The following is a 23454-nucleotide window of genomic DNA, read 5'->3' on the forward strand; positions in this document are numbered from 1 at the left end:
ATGCTCTTCCCTTCCCCCACCACCTGAAAGTTGTATGTTCTTGAAGGGATGCCCATTTTTATTTATACAGAACTTAACTGTGTCTTCATGGCTAAGTAGAACAATTCAGTTCAGGGAACTAATGCCTATACCTACAGCCTTGTATACAAGAGCTTTTCACAGAACTCTAGTTGCATTATGGGCTACATTAAAGTGTCATTCAAGGATCGACAGCAGCATTACATACAGACAACAAGATTAGGCAACTGTATCCTTTCTTTTCACTTTCAGTTTTCATTAATGTTAATGGAATAACCAGAGAAGGCAAAATACAAAACTTAAAAAGTACAGCTATTTTTCTTTGTATGCTGTCACTTACCTAGAACTGCCATCACTGTGCCATGCTCTCTCATCATCTTCTGATGTTCCACCACTGGCAACAACTATTTCTCCTTCCTGATAAGGAAGTATGTGACAGTTACTCTGTGGTATAATAATGAAGCATTAATTATAACATGACCACTGAAAAGCATGACTAAAATTTGGAGTCAATCTTTCTATTGTAAACGTCATCTTTCAGGGGTTTAGTATACATGAAAAATAGCATTTTGATGGTCAGGTATGAATTTTCTTTACACAGGTTTGACTGTGTCTATAGCTATTTAAATGAGAGCAAAACCAAAACGTAGCACGTTGTAGTAGACTGAGCACTGAAACACCACACAGATAGTTTCGTTGTTCTGTTCTCTGTTCTGTAACAACCTGTTATAAACATTTGCTCCCCCCTTCCCCAAACCTTTTTGTGCCCATTTCAATTTTCACATCTTTGGAAGCCAGGGCTGTCTTTTACTTATATAATGTATACATGTACAGTGGAGCCCTGATCTCAGCTGGGTCCTCTATATGGAACTGTAGTACTACTACAGTAATTGAATAAATGGCTTTGACACCTCTTAGTTCATACTACAGATCAACCTGTTTTAATTCTTAAAAAATTCCAATCAACTGCCTAGTGCTCAAAGTAGAAATAAGATAGTCAGGACTCACTGAAAAGTTTAAGCATATGAACCAAACATATTCTATGCACTGTATATATTTCTAACCACAAATTAAGAGAAAACACTGCATCTCACAGATATAGGCCGAGCTATATTTTCTGAGAAATAATGTAAATACATCTTGCAAACTCATAATAGTGAAAAAGAGGTATTTCAATGCAACAAAGCATCTTCTCTAGCCTCCCCCCCACACCCAAAGGAAAATTAATTGAAAAAATAAATATTGCATATGCAGCCATGCTGGTGAATTTAACAATAAAATGAAACACAAATAAAAACAGCTTCATCAATGTTATGCATCTAAGAGAGACTGGAATCTGATAGAGTCAGTGAAAAATTTCTCTATCAGCTGTAGGTCAAATATTTCACAAATAATAAACATTAAAGGTTATGTAAGAAAAAATGTTATTAAAAAATCAAAAATCAATCATACCACTTTTATTTTGATTTTTACTAAAAAATAATAAATAAAATATGCTTTGAGGGTCCAGTGATTTGGATCAATTTTCAGGTCAGATTTGTTCAATTTTTAAAGATTTTTCTTTTACAAAAACCATACACCTGCAGTTCTTATAAAATCAGGGTGGGCTCTCTATTTCTCTCATGCAGTCTCTATAAAGATCATGCAGGCAACATTTTATCATATCAATTACAAACATGCAACCTCTCGGCAGCTAGTAGGATTGCAGACAGGTAACAGGTGAGAGATGCAAACACTTCAGCTGGAATTTAATTAACAATTTGTAAAGGAACAGAAGAAAAGAAATTTAACATCTTGCTATTAAACTGGGTCTGCAGAGCTAATAGTAGTTAAAAAGAAAAAAAACCCAGAAGGCCTTACTTCTGTTATCAAAGTAAGCTGACACGATTTATTTACAGGAAGATTGGTTAGATAAGCCATGCTTCCATCATTACTTTTCAGAGATTTAAAAAATGTCCAAAAACAAACAAAAAAAAATTAAGGGACGTCCAAGATAAAAACATCGCTTGCACTTTGGATTCCATTACCAAAAAAGGGGGGCCTGTCATAGCATGTAAAATTGTCCATCAAGATATCCAAGTCCTTACAATAGTACCTACCCCCATTACATGAACCAATATATCCTTTCCACAGACGTGGACCCTCTAAAATAAGGATTGATATTTTTCAAAAACAATCTTTTCCTGTTTAAATCATATTTATAATGTTAAATTTAACTTTTTAAAAACGTACTAAACTGCAACCCTATTATAATCTCTTAAATGCTTAAGTAGAAAAAATTATGCTGAATCAGCAAGTCTCTACAAAAAAAAAACAAAACAAAAAACCACCTGAAAGACTTCACACACATGAAAAGAGGGAGGAGAAAGACTGAATGTGTGGCAGAGTCCCTACCATGTAGCCTGATGCTGGCTACATAGCACAGCTCTGGGACAGGCCCCCACTGTGGTCCCAGGGCTAGGAGGTACAATAAGCTGATTGACAGTCAAAGCCCCAGAATCACACTGGAGCCCTGAACTGGCTCTTGTGCAGTCCCAGTGCGGAAACCGACAATCAACTGACAATTCCACATCCACTTGATGAATGGTTCTAGCCTTGGACCACGCTGGAGTCTCAAACCAGCTCCAGTGCAGTCCTGGGGTAGAGTCAGACTGTACCATGCAGCTGGCATCAAGCTGCATGGTAGGGAGTCTGCCATTCATTCAATTTAAGGTGCAATGGAAACCAGCTGCAAATTATTACACATTTTACAGAATAATTTTGTGGTTGATTGTTTGTCCCAGCCCTGGGACCACATTGGTTTGCCAGGCAGCTGGCTTTCTACTTGCTGGTACAGGGGTGATCATGATCTCAGGCTCGCCCTGTGCTGGCAGGCCATAATGGCAGAACTGGAATCTGATGCCCAGTCCCAAAACCGCATGTCCTGCCTGCAAACCATCCCTGCAACACACCACTTGCTTTGAAGGGAGAGCACTAAACTAGACACATATGGAGTGATCGATCCCTTATTTATTTCCTTCCCTGGCTTCCACAATTAGTGGCAAGGAGGCATAATTGCTGGGATCAGGGAACAGATATCATCATGCTATTAAATTAGCATGAACCAGGGGCCTATGTTTTGTTAACTAATTTTTCTATTTCCCCAACAAAGCCTTTCTTCATTAAATCAAGCATTGGACTCTATCAACAGAATGGCCTTCTTCCATGTTGGAGAGCAACGAGCATAATTTCCATAACTACTGATAATGCAGACAAGAGTGTGCTAAAACATTTTATAATGATATGCAAATGGCATAGACTACTATTAAAAATTCTGTCTGACTTGGTGTTAAAACTTTGGTCACATTCTTAACTATACAAACACTTCAGACCCCAAATTAAAACTTAATACTACTCAAGTACACACATCTAAAGCAGCAATTTATCCTCAATTATGCAGACCATCTCCACAGCCAGATCGTATGTCAGCATGAAGGGAAGGGTTTTTAAAAGTCCATAAACTTTTTTTTAAAATTTTTTTATCCTCCCAAATTTATACACCTCCGTATCTGCATTTTAGAATACTGAAGAAATTAGTGCACACTTTTAAAAATATGACCCTGTATTGCAGGAATCTAACTGGGCACAATATCTGTATGTGCAAGAGATTAGCAAAGTCATCACATTATGCTTTATGTAAGTAGTGTATAACATCTGAATAGAGGCAGAATTTTAAACAGCATACACTTAGATATGCAAGTCTTTTAACTGCTCTTCACCTGAACTTTTCAGGAAGTTACCTTATTTAAAAATAGCTATCTCCTTTTGGCTATAAAATACTAGTTTTAGTCTTGTTAAAAAGTTTATCCTATTCTACATATTTGACTCTAGACTTCTACTTATGCTTTCCATGAATTAGTATAATGCGATTCATTCTCCTCCCTCTTTCATTTAGTTACCTACAGTCTAACTAAACCAGCAGTTCATGCTTCATTTGCTCATAAAAAACTGTTAAATTTATACCCATATCAAATAAAAATGGTCTTTGATTTGTGTAGACTTAAATGCACACTGATCTCTTAAACATGAAACAGAGTTATTTTAATGTCAAGATTCTCATTGCTGACCAATTTATGTTATATTATGTAGATCAACTACTGAAAGAACACATAAACAGACACTGAAGCTACACTGAAGTTAAGAACTTGCACATGTAATTATTTTCTGAGAATGACCATTAAGAAATTTTGCATGCGCATGCATGCATAAAATGTGGGGGCAATTTTTATTACCTTAACACTTATGCAAAAGTAGATAAAGCATGTAATTGAAGATCAACAATAAAAAAAAAATTGAACTTCGAAACCAACAATTCCTAGAGGTACTTGAAACAATGTAAATAATCTCAAATGCTGCTTTGTTATTTAAACTCTTACATCTGATGAACTGTTTCCATTTTCTAACTCTTCAGCAGGCCTGGCAGTTTCTTCTAATGCGTATCTGGTACGGTAGTTATGCTGGTTAGCTTGTTGCTTTTTTGAGTCTCCTGCATCTAGTATGTGGTCATGCGAATGGTTCTATATAGAGACATACACATGAAAAATAGTCAATATGTTTTTACAATTGTTTCACTTTAATTTCTGAGTAGCTCTAACAAAACATTTTTGAGAGAATTCTATATCACAGCAAAAATCTTTAATACTCTAAAATCAGAAACTTGAGAACATGTGCCGGAAGAGTCAAAAGCTAAGAAAGAACGTATGTATGCATTTGAAGGATGGTAACAGCTTTTTAGTACATTCTAGAAGCCAGTGACTTCTAGATATAATATAAAAATGTATCTTGATGTAACTGAATTTTTTTCTCCAAATAATAAGGTCCATAGTTGTTAACCAATGGCATCATCACCTGTATGCAACAGCGTAAGCAAAAACAGACCTGTCAACTGCTACTGAAACAGCTGTAGCCAACCACAGCGAAGAACCTGCTACTTGAGACAACTTGTATAGCACAAGGGTATCTTTGGTGAACTGAAACTTCCTAAAGCAAGAGAAACCTCCAATAATGCAGGTTCTACGTGTGCAAATTCACTCTTATACAATGACCCTTTTTATACCAAAGATGTGTTAGATGTGAGATTAATTCACTCTTACGTAATCGGTGTGGTGGAAGCATGCAGTCAGCAGCTGTGTGGGAGCAACACGCACCAAAATACATTCTCCTGTGTGGATCTGTCCTCTTCGCTCGTTGTCTGTGATACGTGTTTCTATAGTTGCCATCCCCATTATGATAGTGCCCTGTGCTTACACATAATGTCTGCTGGTGGCGAGTACCAAAACTGTCTTGTAGAAGTGGTAGAAATGGGTCTGAGGGTCAGTACAGTCAAGGTCCTGGAACGTATCCTTATTTGTTACATTGTAAAGTGGGTTCCCTTTATGCAAAGTCAAGTTATGCACCGTTTTCGAGGAATTGCATGTACAGAATAAAGTTAGGGAAACCTGTAATCTATATATGCACTACAGCAATAAACAATAAATTGTTACCACAAAGCATATTTTATTACACATTTGTCCCACTCTAAATACTTCTCAGAGAGGATATTTTTAGCAAGTCCAGAAATAGTGCCATTCATACCCTTAACCACTCCTTAGGCACATACTCTGAAGTTTTTGGAAAAATGTTTGATAACCTATAAAGAAAACCTGTTAATTACTGGGGAGGATGTTAGATCAGCATTAAGTAGTTTAAATAACACAAACTCTGAAACCCCTTTATTCTCTCTTCTGTAAGAATCCTAGTTTTCATCACACAGATGTTGATGAAGTTAAGAATTTGTGTTTCTTATACCACTGTTAGAAGTTATGACTTGGCCAAAAATGAAAGAACCTATAGACATTTGCCTAGATGTCAGAAGAGCAAAGACTATGCCATTTATCTTCTCTCTTTCAGTCAGACTACTTATTAGACAGGAAATTTACTCTTAGGAGTTCTGGTGTGGATAAAAAAAACAAAACAAAACAAAACAAAACACAACACAGTCCCTGGGATTCAAACCTGCTCTTGTCTAAAAGAAAATAACATGGTACTGGTAAAAACATATAATATGAACCATATTCATAAAAGCATTATAATTCACTGGGTGCATCTACAGATGTGCTTAACTGGGCAAAAAACTAATTTGCTGCAGTGTAAAACACCACATGCTATTACACCACAGTAAGCTAATGTTCACTGCTGTAAGACAGTACTTTTGGAGACAGTGAAAATAACTGCTCCTAAACACATGTAAACATTGACCCAGGCGTAGATTGTGGCCGGTTAGCCCAGGCAGTAGAGGGCACACCCCTGCCTGCTGCCTAGCCCAGCCTCCCTCACCCTCCACGAGCTGACCCCCTTGATTCCCTGTTAGCTCAGGTCTGCTCCACCCTGACTCAAACTGCTGCAGTCTCCAGTGCAGCATCTGCACATGTACCCTGGACCACAGCAGTTCAAGCATCTACACGTCATTAAGGTGCCAATGTAAATGGTGCAAACTGCACTTGAGTTTATCACATCACCATAATAGCATGTGTAGATGCACCCACTAATCTTACTGGTTCCCTCTCCATTCTGACAGTAAGTAGGAGGCCTATACTTCCACCTCTGACAAACAACTGTTGAACCTCTTTTTCTAGATCTTTCTTTTGGGGAAAAAGGGAGGAACCAATTCGACTCACATATGATGCAAAAACGGTCAAGAGAACTCCACAATATCTTTATATGGGGAAAAACCCTATTATGGTAAATCTAGCTGTTCCTTGCTTAGCAGGACTTTTTTCCTAGAATACGTACAGCTTGGATAGACTGGGTAGAGCAAAATCTCCAAGACACTAGACAACAGGCATCACAATCTGTCGGTGTTGTGAGACATAAATACATAGGAGTTGTTTGCCTGGCGCAAAATACTAGGGCAAACTGTTCTGAGGTCTAACCACCTTATGCCATTTCCAATTTTGTCTGATTTTCTGTCTTTATTTCATTTGCCATGTGAGTGCCCAAATTTAAGCACTACAGTAAAATCTCAGTTATCCAGCACCCCTGGGGTAAGGGGATTGCAAGTCATGTAAAAACTCCAGTTATCTGAAATAATCTAGCAGGGTTTTCAGACAACACAGGGTGGGGGTGGGGGAGAATGTGGCAGTGGCCACACCTAGCGCGGTGGAGCAGCTACAGCACAGGGCTGTGCATGCAGAGCTGCCACATGTGAGCTTTCCCCAGAGCCCATCCCCAGCAAAGTGTGTGTGTGTGGGGGGGGTGACAGCACACAGAGCAGCAGCAGCACAGGGTGGCAGGTGGCAGCGGGTGCTGCTGTGTGCAAGCTTTCCCCCTCCCCACAATCAGCTGGAAATTCTAGCCAGTGAAGATTCCGGTTATTTAAATGCTGGATAGCAAGGATTTTACTGTATTCTGTTCAATTTTGCTATAGGAAATCCCTTTTAGGTACTGATGCTCTGTTAGGAAAATTGACTCTCATAGTAAATTGATTAAGACATGAGCTTGAAACAGCAGAAGCAAGCATGATGCATGACAGATATCCCCAATGTTATCAGGGAGCAGACTGTAACCTTCTATATATTTAAGACCATACTGATCAGAAGTGTGTGCCCATTTCCACTCCAGATGATCTAGCCACCATCTGGGGGAAGGGGGTGTCCAGGTAACTTTTCCCAATTTAGAAACAGTAATTCTTCATGGATCCAAGGAATTGTATCACTTTATCTCTGGGATGCATTTATCAGAAGGGATGTGACACAAGTGAACCCCACTTCCTTCCTGAGGGCAACCTGAGGAAGAATACTCGATTCTCAGAAGCTTGTCCAGCAGTTTCCACACTATACAACTGGTCCAATGAAAAGTTGCCACATACAATCCTTACCTCTTTTACATTCCCTGGACCAGGACAGCTGCAACATGTTTCCAACCTTGCTACAACATGAAGACAACTACCAAGACAAATAATCTGAAAACAAATCATGAGCCGTGGTAAAACCGAAATGCAACAAGCTGCTTTAGAAGTGCTGGTGCCCCCAGGGAAAAAAATTGAAGGCTCAAGAATGGGGATGTGGAAGTATGGATCTTCTAATCTATTGTCACCAGGAGGGATTATTTCCTCCCTGAATATGACGTTCCTCAGAAACTAGATTGTTTCCCCAATTTCTTTTTGACCAGGAACAAAAATAATTTTAAAAATGTGTCCCTCTTTCGCTGGGTAGAGGGAGTGGTTCAAAGTTGTATTTTCCCATTTGTCCACAGTTAGCTATTATTCTTTTCAGAGTCCCTGGGAAAGGGTTTGAAATATGATTTCATGCTCTCCCTCGAACAGGGGTGGACAAAATGCTGCCCGCCAAACAATCCTATTCAACCTGCAAAGCCCCTAAAAAATTTAGAAAATTAATATTTATCTGCCCCTGGCTGCCTGTCACGCAGCCCTTGATGGCTTGCCAAAACTCAGTAAGTGGCCCTCCTCCCAAAATAATTGCCTACCCCTGCCCTAGAAGTTTGGTCATTTCCAATTTGAGGCAGCATACACCTTATCTACTGACTCCCCAAGTAACTTGGTCTTAAACATTTTGATGATGCAAGAGTAACCTCAGGCAAAATACCAACCATCCAAGTAAAAGATTCCATATACTATGGGGTACCTATATTCTAGCTGAGGGGTATCAAACTCAGCTGGCCCCATGGACTGGATGAGCATACCCGAGCGTTGCATGTGGCAACACATCAACCGGAGCTGTATGCTGGTTCTGGGTCCAGCCAAGCACTGCATAAAACATGCCCCTGCCATTCCCCTGTGCTGCATGCACACGTGGTCCAGCCTCACATCACATGCAGCATGTGTCAACTGTGGGAATTGCTGCGCGCACAACCCAAGGCCAGAATGGGCTGTGCCACTACATGTGGCAACCGGGGGGGGGGTCACAGGCATGGACTACATGCAGTAACCTGGATCAAACCCCTCTGCTGCCTGCAGTGCACACAGCATGGCATCCAGCCTGTGCACCATATGAATGAAGCACACAGGATCTGGACAAGTGTACAGACTCAGTTTATCTACCTGCTGGCCAGGTCACATGGCTTCATAGACCAGATCTGGCCCATGGTTCATATGTTTGATAGCCCTACTCTAAGTCATTGTTCTTGCTAACTACTGAACCGTATCCAGAGAAGCTTTCAAAAAGACAGCTGTTGCAAAACAGATTTTTCTGAGAGATAAATGCAAAGCACAGCATTCCCAGTATTTGAAAGCCATAGATAAAAACAGGCCATCTGTCCAGAACAGCATTTGTACAAAGCACATGGATACAATGGATGTTCAGTACTGTGTAGGCTGCTTCATAGTTTGAATGCTGTACTATTCTATCTGGGATCGGTATTAAATTCATATGAAGTGGATCATGCCCTTTATCACCTAAAACCAGATCCAACCTACCAATTTCAAAGCAGTTCTAAACAGCTGAAGATCCAGAGCTGTATAAAACAATGGGCCAAAAATCATGCACCTTTGGGTTCTTGGCTAACTATACAAAGAGCTGGAGATATAGTACATGCTGTGTTCTAACATTCTAGTTTGGTGTTGTCTAGGAGAAATCTAGTTTTTCCTCCTTGTGCTCAAAACTAGCTGCCTCAAGAAAATAATTTAACGTGTTGGGATATGGTTCTCTAAACCACCGTTTCCCAACTGGTATGCCATCAGAAATTAAAAACAGGCATGTTGCAGAATTTTGGGAAAATGTGTCACACATTAGAAAAATAAATAAAACATATCATTTATATGAATTAGTCTTGTAGACTAAACCAAAAAGTGTATTGTATCATTCTGCTGTTCTGGTGCAGACGCGAGACGCTACATCATGCTACACTCTAATGAGTTTGTACGTGGTCAAAAAAAAATTGTGAGGGGGTTGTGCACCACAGAAAAATTTTATTAACATGTCTTGAGCTGGAAAGGGCTGGGAAATTCTGCTCTAAATTTGTTCCATCAGATCAGTTTGTGGATAGGTAGCTTATTTAATTAGCCTGTTAACCTTTTATCTATTTTAATTTTGTACATTCAATATCCCTTTGATGTGGAAGCTTTTAAGTACAGCGCTCCTAGTTCTCCTAGACTGCTTTTTATTCTTCTGCCTTTGAAGTGGTTTCCAATCAAATTTTACTATGGTATGCTCCCCTCGAATTCTATAGATTTTATGATAAAATATGTTAAAAATAAGGCTACTTCCCAAGTTCTATGATCCAACTTGCTGTTCCAGTACAGTTTATAGCCAGGATTAAAGTATTCTTTTGAATTCTGGCATTCCACCATGCTTCAATTATGCTTACTATGACAACATCCTTTTTCAGCATTGTGACTTTAATTTCCAAATTCTTACACTGATGTACGTGTACCATTGTATAGCTTTTTTACCTCATCTTTTTTCTAACATTTATTTCTTTCCAATTTTAATACATCTCCAGTCTCCATCAACTACACTTTTAGGCCTATAATTTTCTGAATGGAGATACCTTTACATTAATGACATCCTTAGCAGACGGTCTTGCCTAAATTCAGTGCTTACAAATATAAGCTTGCTTGCCAATTCATTATTTAAACACTTTTCCAAAACTGTGTTCTGGATTTACACCCAGTTTAGTTCCTCTTTGGCCAAAGTAAATACCACTCTTTCCACAGAGACTCTCCACAAAGAACAGACCAACGGCTCAAAGTTACTTAAATCTCTGCTCTTTTTACATATTTTTCTTGCATCCAAACTATATAGTAAGTGTTATAAAAACCATTAGGGATTACATAATATGGACAAATAACAATAAAGTTTGGTCTTCCCATATAATGATACAGGGCTGTCCAACTGATGGTCTGCAGGCAATTTGGAGGGGATGAGCATGCAGCCCACAGGCCCAGGCAGCCAACTCTCTAGCAACTTGATAACTTTGGGAATAATTTCTGATTTTTAAAAATCATCTTCCCACAAAGAAGAGTGCAATATTTTCAGTTAGGATCCCTCCCCAACAAACAGCTGTAATACATTATAGTCTTTTCCACTGTACTAATTTAGTAATTTCTTCTGAAATATTTCATTGTAATCCAAAACTTTAAAATGCATCTCTGACTAAATATTTTAATTTCCTCTACATGTTCAGTGTTATTTTGATTGCCTTTTCATAACAAAATTGTTAATGTCAGAAGGAACAAGAACAAAGGAAAGCATATTTATGAGTTAACTATTTTTATATTTGTGACATTATTAGAATGGATCAGATAATACATTTAAAAAATTTAATATAAACATATTTAACATCATCTAAATGCAACCTGCTTTGCTGAAAAACTATTGTACAAGTACCGCATGTCATGTTATGGGTATATCTGGTTGAGTGATTTTAGTGTAGAAGTGCCAGTAGAGAGAGAGAGAGAGAAAGAAAGAAAGAGAGAGTACATAATATTTAAGTTCCTGCATCTATCATTGACTAGTTGTTGTAGTTATACAGATATGTGAAAATGGTTTCTCAGTGTTGACAGTTCCCATCAGCCTCCCCATCAGCTCTCCTAGGTCTTCACATTTTTTCTAATCAATCTTTCTGGAAAAGAATTGTAAACTGTCCCCTGCACTTGCAGAGCACAGAACTCACCAGCTTCTGCATACTACTGTAATATGAACATTAAATTAAAATATTTAAAGACATACCATAAACACAGAAAACAGATCTGTATGGCAACTTTTGCTTCTACCCCAATTTACAACAAAATATGGATAGGTTGGCACTTAATGCATAACAAGTATGTTTTAACACTTCAATATACAATTCACATGAACATACACATGTAAATATCAAATCAAAATGATTAAGATCAATAACAATACAGACATTTTAGGCTCAAAGGATCCCACCCCCACCTCAGAGAGAGTTTTAAAGCCCACCTGACATCTAACTAATCGGAATCCCTTTGGGATTCTGCTTATTCACCGTAACACAAGTTATGAATATGAGGAGGACAGGGAAAGGGAGCACAAGCATACCAATTCTATGTCCACAGATACAATAAAGCAACACTATATGTAAGTAGTGTGAACTCCAAGACCTATAAAAGGTGACTGTTACTGCTGTGTGTAAATCACCACTGTCCATGTAGATTTTGTCAACGTACCAGTTGCAATATTTCCTTAAAACAAGTGTGTGTGTGTGGGGGGGGAAGGTATGAAGAACTGGCCGATCACTTAGCCTAAAATTCCTGACATGTTATAAATCTCTCAGAAACTCAGCAAAAAAAACAGATAATCCTGCAGCCCACTGTAGCAGAGAAACTACAGAATGATTAAAGGTGCTAGGCACAGGCTAAGCAAGGTTAAAAAAGGGCAATTACATAAATAACAACAATTTGGGGCACGGGTTTTCCTAATTCAAGACCGACTTAAAATGAAGGGGGAAAGAAACAACAACTTCCCAGTTGGGCAATATATTTCAAAACTGTCCATTAGGAAGTTTTCTTGCCTCTTCTTCTGAAGAATCTAGTACTTGCACTTGTTGGACAAAGAAATTTAGATGGGTTATTGGATTGCTCTGAAAATGGCAAATCCTACATTCTTATGCAATTTTGAATGCAAGCCACCTGATTACAGCTCTTGCAGTAGCCCAACACAAACACAAGATCAACCACAATCCTTTGATTGTTTTATGAACTACTACCCAGCACAGTATGAAAAGGTCTCCAGAGCTGCAATAGCCTTGTTACTGATAATAAGCCTACAGAGGGGGTAAAAAATTACTAAGACTGACTATTTTTTATTTTCACTTTGAGCAACCAACTCAAACTACTGACCCAGTCTGGAGTTCTTATGAGCCCCTGATGGGTCTTGTTGTAAGCTCCGCTTCCAAGTCCTTAAAAGGAATGGACTTATTCACATATGCAAAACTGCAGGATACTTTTGAAAGACCCCATTATTTCTTGCTCTCAAACATAACAGAACCAAGTCCCACTTAACAGAGTTTCAAGGAGCAAAACTTAAATTTTGTTCTAAACGACTTAACAAGAGGCAGGTGCTCTTTTATTCAGAGTAAATCTAAATACATTAATACATCAAGATATTCCTTTTGAAATTAAGTGAAGTTAGTTTTTATGAACTTCTTTGGTTCAGCATACTCAAAAGGTTTTATGGAAAATATTGTAATAACAACTGGATGGGCATTTACCTTAGAGAAGGAAGGTATTTTGTTCTCTCTTGGAGCATGACTTGTAATATATTTCCTTTTCTCTTCTGATCTATATATCTTTATTTCTTCTTCTCCCTTTGCAGCTCTCCATTCTTCCTGCCTACTAAAAAAGAAAAAATGAAGACATATTAATTTTAGATTTAGGGCAAAAAGCTATAATTGGATCTCTAGGTGAAGGAAAATGGTAAACATTTACCACATTCTTCATACATTATTTTTTCTACTTCTAGCAGGGATCCAGCGGCACAAACGAACCTCCTGAACACAATCAGGTCATAAATAGTTATTTTGTTTCATACCACATGCCCCCAAATATGACTCGCACATTGTTTTGGAAAGCAGAAGAACACAGAGTCATGGCTGACTACATGACAAGAGTAAGTCCACCAGGAAATACAGTGTGTCCAGGAAGTGTGGCATGCTAGGAGACAGCACAGGTGAGGTAGCAGGAACTTATGGATGTGATAGTACAGAAACATGGCTAGGTCCCAGACCCTTGCAAGGGCAGCAGCAAGACTGGTAGTTCTTCATTGCCCAGAGATAGCTCACCTGCTGCTTCAAGCATAAGCCACAGTACCAAGCCAATAGCTGTAAGAGGAGGAATACAAAACTCCACCCTCTTCTGCTTCCAAGATCCCATTCCACCTCTGTGCTTTCAAGAGGGGAACTCCCCAGTCTGTATGTATGCTGTGGATTCCTTCTCCCAAAGTGCAGCACCCTTCATTTGTCTATGTTGAACCCCATCCTATCCTCGTCTGCCCACTTTTGCAGTCTGTCTAAATCTGTTTGCAGCCTCTCTCGCTCTTCAACTGTGTCCACCTCACCCCACATCTTAGTGTCGTCAGCAAACTTGGACAGCGTGCTTTCCACCCCCTCATCCAAGTTGCTGATGAAGATGTTAAACGGTGCTGGCCTGAGGACCAAGCCCTGGGGCACCCCACTGCTCACATCTCGCCAGGTGGAGTACAACCTGTCCACCACTACTCTCTAGGTGCACACCATCAGCCAATTTTTTACCCATCCAACTGTGTAGTTGAAACCACAGTAAGAATTTCCAAAGTTAAAACAACTGTCAGAGTAGTATTTCTGCAAATGAGTATAGGATTTCACACTCATACCATGAATGTAGCATTATTTACTTATATTTACTGAGTATACAAATGAAAAAAAATTAAGCTTTTTTTACATCCAAGAAACATAACCTCATCCTTTTCCTCTTCAGGACCAGAAAGTAACTAGTTTATTGCCCCTTTCCCTTGCTATACAAGAACTTATTCTAAGCACCACCCCAAAGAGAAAAGAAAAAGATCCCTTGTCAAAGCATAATCTCATAAAAAGAATTCCTAAACAGGTACTGAAAATGGAAACTGGGGAAAATGTGTGCAACAGGATGGTTACAGTGAGCTATGATGACATCAAAGACAGAGTGCCAAGCTTCCAGAAACCAAACTAAGCCACTCACAAGCAAAAGGAAGGGAAATAAATGGAACTTAAGGAAATGATTGTATCTTTTGACCATCCCAAAGATTTTGGTTTTATGATGTGGAGAATGAGGAGTTGAAGGGACTGCTGATGAAGGATGCTTCTTTTTGTGGAAGTGTTGCTATGTCTAGAGGACAGTTCATGAGATGCAGAGCAAAGGGCAGGTATTGACATGGTGTCTCTTGATGGTTAGAAAATGGTATTTAGAGGTTTGCTCTTGGGAACTGGCTTATAGGTAGATAAACATTAGAATAATGATCCAAGGCAACAGTAAGGGTTAACTGATTATTAAAAAGCCTGTCTGTGACAAAGTTTCTTCAAGGCCCACTGTGTCTGATACATGCAAGCACAAGCTGGGGAACTGAAGATGGGTACCACACTGTTCCATAACACAAGGTGGCACTAGGTCACAGTGCTCAACTGCAGGGCCCTTGGGCTTTCCAGTTTTGGAGAACAGACCAAATTAGGAGAAGATGGATAAAGCCCAAATTAGGAAGTGTGCATGTGATGGGTTTGTGAAACAAAGGATTATGCTGATGGGACAGAATGCGGACAATATCATGACCACTGAGAGACCAATCAGCGATGGTCAGAAATGAAGAGTCATGAAGGGAAAAAGAATACAAAAGAAGGGATTTCAGAACAGCAAAGGATCCCCAAGATGGGAACCCGAGGCCATCATGGACAGACAGCATACTACCAGCCCATCTCACCCACCCCACTGGGAGTGTGGAGGAGGGTGGGGGGCAGCCTCGGGCTCAGACCTCCAGGCTGCTGACATTTAAAAGAGAACCTCAGGGTGAAGCACACATACTAGCCAGATGTACCCTCCCTCTGATGACCGCTTTCAGACTGGTTGGTAGATATCAAGTTGTTTGCACTGTTCTCATCTGCCATCACAGAATTAGCCTATTATCAAATGGAGAGGTCGTTATCAGTCTGAGGGTTTGGTCCCTGCAGAACAAGGTATCTGGGTCATAAAGCCAGTGTCAACATCTCTGACTATAAGGCTGGTATCTGTACTTCTTGGCAGTGCGTATACACCCTAAAGCAGGGTCATCCAACTGACAGCCTGTGAGTGATTTAATTCTGGCCTGTAGGGCTTGTTGATGCTGCTACTGTAGCCACTACACTGGTGTAAAGTTCTCCTGCTCTGCGAATATGAGACCTGAAAATTGAGCAGGGACGGCCTGTGATGCCAAGACAAATAATCAGGTCTCAGCCAGTAGGACCTGTATCTGGAACTGCTCTTTGAATGCATGGCACAGAGTTAAAAGGGCCACTAAGAAAAGGGCTTCAAGCAACCACTGGACCAGAAGCAAAGCAACACAAAAGGAGAGGCATTACTGATTCTCTCAAGAATGAATGCCCTGGCCATCGTAGAATACTGAGGGATAAATGTATTCTGAAATGAGATTACCTTTTGAGGTAAAAAAAAAAGTTAAAATGAGAGTGCAAGCAACATTGTTACTAGACTTGCAACACCTTCACAGTCTGATGAAGAAAGTCATTGCTTAGGAAAGCATATGCTACGCATCTCTAAATTAGTCTATAAGGTGCAAAGCTACCCTACCTCACAAGAATTTATGACTAAGATTACATCTAGATTACTTTCAGAAAAGTTGCTCTGGGCTGGTGTACCATCTTTGCCAAAAGGAGTTAAAATGCAAAAACAGGGTGTTGTTAGCAAACGGCAGTTGAACAATATTGTGTTACGACTTACAGCTAGGACACTAGAACTAATTTTAGGCCAATATGTCCCTGCTGCAAAGTATGAAAAGTTAGCCTCACAACCTCTCCCACTCATACACATGCCAAATACTGCTTTCTTATTCAATCTCTCCTAGAAGTTAATTTCTTCCTCATGATATCATCCTCCCTCTTCCAAAAAATTAAAAATCCATCAAGGAATATACATATCAAAACCAAGTAACAGCATAGTCACATGCCACCTAGACCAGAATCCAAATTTAATCAAATTAATAACTTTCAGAAGAGATAGCCTTACCTGGCTACCCCTGATGATAATTCAGGTACCACAACCCTTCGACTCCAAGCCACAAGGTCCCGCTCAGTGGCTATTTCACTTCTTGGTGCATTGCTATGCATCTGTCGCACACCTTCAATTTGTCCACTACGCCTTAAACCTATATTTGGTGGTGAATGTACTTCTGAGGTAGTACTTACAGAGCCTGCAAAATTAATACAGGTATACTTAATCTGTATTCTAAGGAAAAAGTCTCAGAAACAAAAATCAAAAATAGAATTACAAACTACATTTTTCTGAAGTAAAAGATGAATTAAAGTATTAACTGGATTTATGTATAGCAATAATTACAAGAGGAAAATTTCTCATTCCAACACCAGATTAAAGAATTGGTAAGCAAGAAGCAGAGCAATTTAAGAAAAGCTCAAAAATACAAACTATTTTTGACTGAAAGAATCTAGGCAAGACATGTTCCACCACTGTGCTACTCTTCAAAACTACTCACCTGCAACGTAAGGGAAGTATCTTAACATTACACAGAAATTAGGAACGTGCTTGCTACTGGATTTTCGTTCTAAAGCTGTTTTGGCATCTGCACTGGCTTCCCCCCAAACTGAACACAGCTGTTCCTTAGGAAGTGCAAAATAATACTATCCTTAAAAAAACCAAAACCGAAGCAAACAAAAAATGATCCACTGTAACATATTTGGTGACTGGTGAGCCCTATCTATTGGATTTCCAGTTCGCAAACATAAGTGATTTAATGAAGAACAAGGCAAGCAAACAAAAAGAAAACAAAGGGAGATCCTCAAATTCTTAATAAAATTTCAATCCCCATATCTTCAGCTTCGCAATTCTTGCTCCTTCACATTTGACTTCTATTTTAATCAAAGTTTTTATAGTTCTGCAGATTACAAGGGTACTTATACCTAGCAAACTGTAGTGGACCTTGCTAATGCTCCTACACTTTCTCTCTTTTTTTTCCCCCTCTGTAGTATAGAAGCTACAGCATTTTCACCCAGCAACTAACCAACTATATCTGGATTAGCTAACATTAATACAATAAATATTCTAATCTAAAGACTGCACAGTACTGCAAAATTCCTCAAGTTTTGCTATGTGTACTATAATATTACACTCTAATTTCATTTCAGCATTAGTGAAATGAATCCATTAAACAAGTCCATCCTAAAAGTGATCCACAACAAACAACAGAATGACTGGAAACTGGAATATTATCCTGTTCCCCCCCCCACACAACAGTAATACATGTATGCAGATGTATCCATTAATTTGCCGTTTCACATATATGTTGTTTATATAGCAAAGTCTACCTCTGCTTAACCGACTGATATTACTAGTTCCTGCCTCTCCAGAACGTCTTTGATCTTGTTCTTGCTGAAGCCTCTGTATCATGCTGTCCAAAGGACTTACTTCCTGGTTTGCTTGTTGACTGAGAACTTGGTTCAATCCTAGGGAGGATGGGAAGACAAGATCACCAAAAAATAAATTACACTAATGGCACAAGATGCTGAATATTCCAAGCTGATTGTCTAAATTTTACCTTGAAAATCACAATCATGACAAAAGTAACTGCCTAATGAAAGTCTATTAAAATACAAGTATATGTATACGTGTATTGTACACAAGTCTATACATTAACTGCATATTAAGTGCAAATTAACTGTCTAATAAAAGTAACGCAATATTTAATTGTGCTAACACAGGTTTTAGGTGTATAGTTTAGGCATCCAGTTTTGTTGGATTACTTGCTATTGATTAGGCTAAATTCTGTGTGGTAAGAACAATACAATCAAAATTAATACAAATAGATTTCATAGATATTAGGGTTGGAAGGGACCTCAGAAGATCGAGTCCAGCCCCCTCTGAGCTGGGCTGAAGCAAGCTACCCCCACCCCAAGCTGTGCTGCGTGGTGGGACAGGAGCAGAAGCCACAGCTGTGAGGGGAGAAAAAACAAGCCTGCTGGGCCTGGCAGCTTCTACCAAGCATGTAGAGCTCTAGCTGCAGCCCCCAGATGCCTACCATGGTGTCCAGGAGCTGAAGCCACAGCTGCAGGTGCTAGGCAGAAGCCGTGGGGCTGAAACTTCCTGTCCCCCCCCACCAAGAGCAGCATGGCCACAGCAGCTGAAGGCGAGGGGGGCAGAACAGCTCCCCACCTGGGCTCCAGCCAGCCTGCTGCTGGTTGTGTGGCTGCAGCCCTGGGTCCTGCACAGGACACTGGGTGCAGTGGCGGCTGCTGGGCTTATGGCCAGCCAGCACCTCTGAGCTGCCCAGAGAAGCCCACTCCCCATGCTGACGGGCCAGGCTGTCACGCAGCCACAACGAGTTGGGAAAAACCCGGCCCCTATGGGCCAGGCCAATGGGTTCCTTCCCAGCTGGAGCTTCAGGACAGCCCTGCCTGGCTTGGGCACAGGGAGATGCGCAGCCCCTGTGACTCCAGTCAGAGCTATAGCCCACTGGGAAGAACCTGGCCTAGCCTGGGCTGTCCCCTCTTCCTCCGCTCCTAGCAGCATTTCCAGGCTGGTTCAGCTCAGTCCTGCAGCTCCATCCACTGGCAAGGCAGGTAGATGGTAGGGCCATGCCAGCCAGCTCTGGCCATGCTCCCTCCCCTGCCACTGAAGTGGGGAGGGCAGAAATAGTTGACAGGGGTCGCAATCCCACAGTGGGGTGGCGGGGTGGGGAATAAATCCCCTCCCTGCTGACTGCCTCAGAGAACCATGCATCTGGCCAAGCCCCCACCCCTGCTCAAGCTAGAGAGCAGAGGGGATGGGCCAGCCCTGGTTTCTGAAGCAGAGAACATAGCCCTGCCCAGGGCTGCAAAGCATCTGGGATGCTGGGGGACTCTGGTTTAATTTGAAGTAGGAGGGAGTCTGGGACAGAAGTTGCATAAACCAGTTGATGCAAATCGATTAAGTCTGATATACTACATTCAACCAGGTTTATCTTAAACCAGTTCTGGCAATTTTGAAACTGGTTTATGTGCACTAAACTTATATTCTGTTACAGTTTTAAATCAGTTTTGATCACCTAAACTGGTTTACGTGCATCTTCTGTCTCTAGCCTAGAGATAAACAAACAGGAAATGTATGGACAGAGTTCTACAGAACAGCTCTACTTCCATCTCAGGTATGAGCATTATTATTTAGACCATGAAATTGGCTAGGTGAGCAACAGTCTAGGACACACAGCACAAAGCCTGGCACACAGCACAAAGCTGGCCCTCCAGCCCAAATAATTGTCCACCCCTGCATTAGCGGAACCTAACCCTCGTTCCTTCTCCTTGCACCCCTTTCCCCAGTCAGAAGTTCCTGGCAGGCAGCCAGGTTGGTGCTAGAGTGTTGTGCCATGTGGGCAGAGCTGGAGCAGTTCTGCCTGACCTGATCAGGGAGTATGCCAGGGACTTGGGACAAGGTGTAGGGAGAAGAAAGGGAAAAACACAGCATGGAACCAGCCCATCTAGGCCCAGATAACCCACAGCTCCTAGCCCCCTTCTCCCACTCCAAGTCTCCAGCACACAACCAGGTTGGGCAAGAGCTGTACCAGTTGCACCCACATGGGCCAATGTGGCACGCAGGAACACAATGCAACACTGGCTTGGCCCAGCTGTACATCAGGGACTCTAGGAGGAGGTACAGAGAGGAGGCTAGAAGCCACAGGTTATTCAGGCCCGGCCAGGCTGGTACCATGCTGTTTTTCCCTCTTCTCCCTGCACCCCCCGAGTCCCCAGCATGCAGTCATGCCAGACCATCCTGTGTTCCTGCACATCACCTTGTGCCACGTGGGTGCAGCTGGCACAGCTCCTGCCCAACCCCACTGTGTACTGAGGATTCAGGGTTGGGTAGGAGTTGCACCAGCTGCACCTTAAATGGCACGTAGGAACACAGTGCAGCACTATGTTAGCAGTGCCCATGCACCTACCAGACCCCAAGCCTGGCAGTACCTGGATAACCTACAGCTCCTGGCCCTCTTCCCCCTGCTCCCTCCTCCCCCACCAGTGGGGAGAAACTTACCTGAGCTTCATCTTTCAGGGAGATGAGCTGTCTGGTCTGTGAACAGCTGCAAAGCCAGAGCTGCACACAGACAGCCTTGCTGGGCAGAAGCCTGGCCAAAAGCTCAGTGCCCATCTTGGAGCAGATATTGGGGGCTGCGGGGCAAGACAGGGTGGGCAGAATGAGTTGCTGCTGCAGCCAGCTACACCACAGGAAAGTGAGAAGGGCGAGAGGCACCGAAAGCCGGGACAACCATGGGCCGGATACATTTATGCTTTAGAGGAGCAGTCACATGCTGGATAAAATCATTTGGCAGGCTAGATGTGGCCCACGGGCCATATTTTGCTCACCCCTGGGCTACAATCAAAGTGCATCAGAAGCCTAAAATCGACTGATTAAGGCTGAGAGCCTAATTGGTGCCATATATTATTTCCTTCTTGCACATATCACAATATAGTTATAAGAGGGGGACAAGACAGAGAAGCATAAGCTTCTGCTTGAAAAAGCTAACAAAACTGATAAACCATCAAATCAACCTATGGTACTTTTTCTCTATATTCAATGAGGGCATGAAGGACCTCAAAAAGAAGACAAGTGCTGCTTGCAAATATTAAAGAAAAAAAAATGGTCCAGTACACACCCAAAAGAGGTAGCACAGTTGTTGGTCCTGGCTTGCCCAGCATCTGCATAGATCAGGGACTTTAGTGTAGCTTTTCTGGTGCTTTTACCTAATACCTGGCTGAATCAACTTTAGATAAAAGCACCAAAAAGCCTCACTGAAATGCCCGATCTATACAGATGCTGCAGAACTGGGTCAAAGCAATGCACTGCTTCTTCTAGTAAAGCACTTTTTTTTGTTTCGTATTTAACGTCTGCAAGCAGCCAAGATGCTTAAGTGTGACATCAGAAGAGGTAGCCAGCAGAAAAATGCAAAGGGGGCTGACATGATCAAAGTGATTTTTACAGCAGCATTCTGAATAGACATAAATTAGGTATGACAGCATTTTTCAAGGCAAGAGAAAAACATGGTGCAGTAATTACTATGTGAGATGCTGAGAACTTGGATGAAAGATCTGGCTAAGTTGAGAAGAACCTATCTTAGTTGTTATTCAGAAAGAATGCACAAAGCTTAAAACAAAGACCACTCCCCAAGTCCTCAATCAGGCCAAGACAAAAGCAATGCTCAACAGTAAGACAACACCTGATGCCTAATGGAACATGCACTAAAGGACTAGAGGGATAAGCTAACTGTCAAGTCCCTATTCAATCAGAAATGTGCTTAGGTAACTTATAAATTGATAAACTGTCCCAAGGGTCTGCCAGCAAAAATACCAGAAATGTCTATTAAGGTTCTAAAAAAACACTTTCTGTATAACACAAGATAATGTTCTTGGTGCCTAGCAAGTGAAGCTTTATTTCCCCCAAGTTACTATGAGGTATGAGAAGATGAATATCAAGGCAGTAGAGGAGGGATGGGCAAAGTCTGCAGGCCCGATCCGGTCAACTATGGACTGTATTTTTCAGAGGCCCCTGCCCACATTGCTTGGGCCAGTCTCCATGGAGACCCCAGCCACACCTACGTAGGAAAGCTCGGGCTGGGGCTGCCATGGAGACCAGCCGCTGCCACCTACACTGCCCACACAGCTGAGCAGTGCAGGGAGCTGCTCCAGAGCCGCTGGAAACTTACAATGGGGGCAGTCTGCTCCAGAGCCAGGACAGAGCCATGATCTGTAGCCTGAACACTGTGGACAGGGGAGCGCAAGCCAGTGATTGCAGCTCTGCCCCAGCTCCAAACCAGGCCATCACTGCTGCAAGCAGCTGGGACAGAGATGCAATCCCCTGCTTGTGCACCCCTGCCCAGAGTATGCAGGCTACAGATGGCAGCTCTGCCCTGTCTCCAGGGCGAGCTGCCTCATCATAAATTCCCAGTGGCTCCGACATAGCCCCCTGTGCTGTGCTGCCAGTACAGCTATGGCTGGTTTCCATGGCAACCCCAGCCTCAGCTTTCCTGCAAGTGTGGCTGGGGTCTCCATGGAGACTGGCCCAAGCCATGCAGGCAGGGGTGCTGGGAAATGGAGTCTGGCTGCCAGCCAGATTGGCCATTTTGCCCACCCCGGACTAGATAGATACCGTATTTACCAGAATCAAAGACTACAGGCATACCTCATTTTATTGCACTTCGCTTTATTGTGCTTCGCAGATATTGCGTTTTTCACAAATTGAAGGTTTGTGGCAACCCTGCATTGAGCAAGTCTATCGGCGCTATTTTTCCAACAGCATTTGCTCACTTCGTGTCTCTGTGTCACATTTTAGTAATTCTCGCAATATTTCAAACTTTTTCATTATTATTATATTTGTTATGGCGATCTGTGATCTTTGATGTTACTACTGTAATTGTTTTGGAGCGCCACGAACCGCGTCCATAAATGACGGCGAACTTAATCGATAAATGTTGTGTGTGTTCTGACTGCTCCACCGACCGGCCGTTCCCCCGTCTCTCTCCCGCTCCTCGGGCCTCCCTATTCCCTGAGACGCAACAATATTGAAATTAGGCCAATTAATAACCCTACAATGGCCTCTAAGTGTTCAAGTGAAAGGAAGAGTCACACATCTCTCACTTTAAATCAAAAGCTAGAAATGATTAAGCTTAGTGAGGAAGGCATATCAAAAGCTGAGATAGGCCGAAAGCTAGGCCTCTTGCGCCAAACAGTTAGCCAAGTTGTGAA

The 23454-nt window shown here is 41.6% G+C and overlaps 1 protein-coding gene across 1 annotated transcript in view; it reads right to left on the reverse strand.

Annotated features, from left to right (window-relative positions):
* PHIP (pleckstrin homology domain interacting protein) overlaps nucleotides 1-23454 on the reverse strand; it is a 159986-nt gene that overhangs the window by 45089 nt on the left and 91443 nt on the right. The window contains exons 16-20 of the mRNA XM_019537662.1: nucleotides 18052-18189; nucleotides 16739-16922; nucleotides 13228-13351; nucleotides 4434-4574; nucleotides 359-462 (exon numbers count right to left, since the gene is read on the reverse strand). Coding sequence (XP_019393207.1) covers nucleotides 359-462; nucleotides 4434-4574; nucleotides 13228-13351; nucleotides 16739-16922; nucleotides 18052-18189 — 691 coding nt within the window. The remainder of the gene's footprint in view (nucleotides 1-358; nucleotides 463-4433; nucleotides 4575-13227; nucleotides 13352-16738; nucleotides 16923-18051; nucleotides 18190-23454) is intronic.

This window comes from Crocodylus porosus, unplaced genomic scaffold (assembly GCF_001723895.1).
Source record: "Crocodylus porosus isolate Cpor-Errol unplaced genomic scaffold, CroPor_comp1, whole genome shotgun sequence".
Lineage (NCBI taxonomy): Eukaryota > Metazoa > Chordata > Crocodylia > Crocodylidae > Crocodylus > Crocodylus porosus.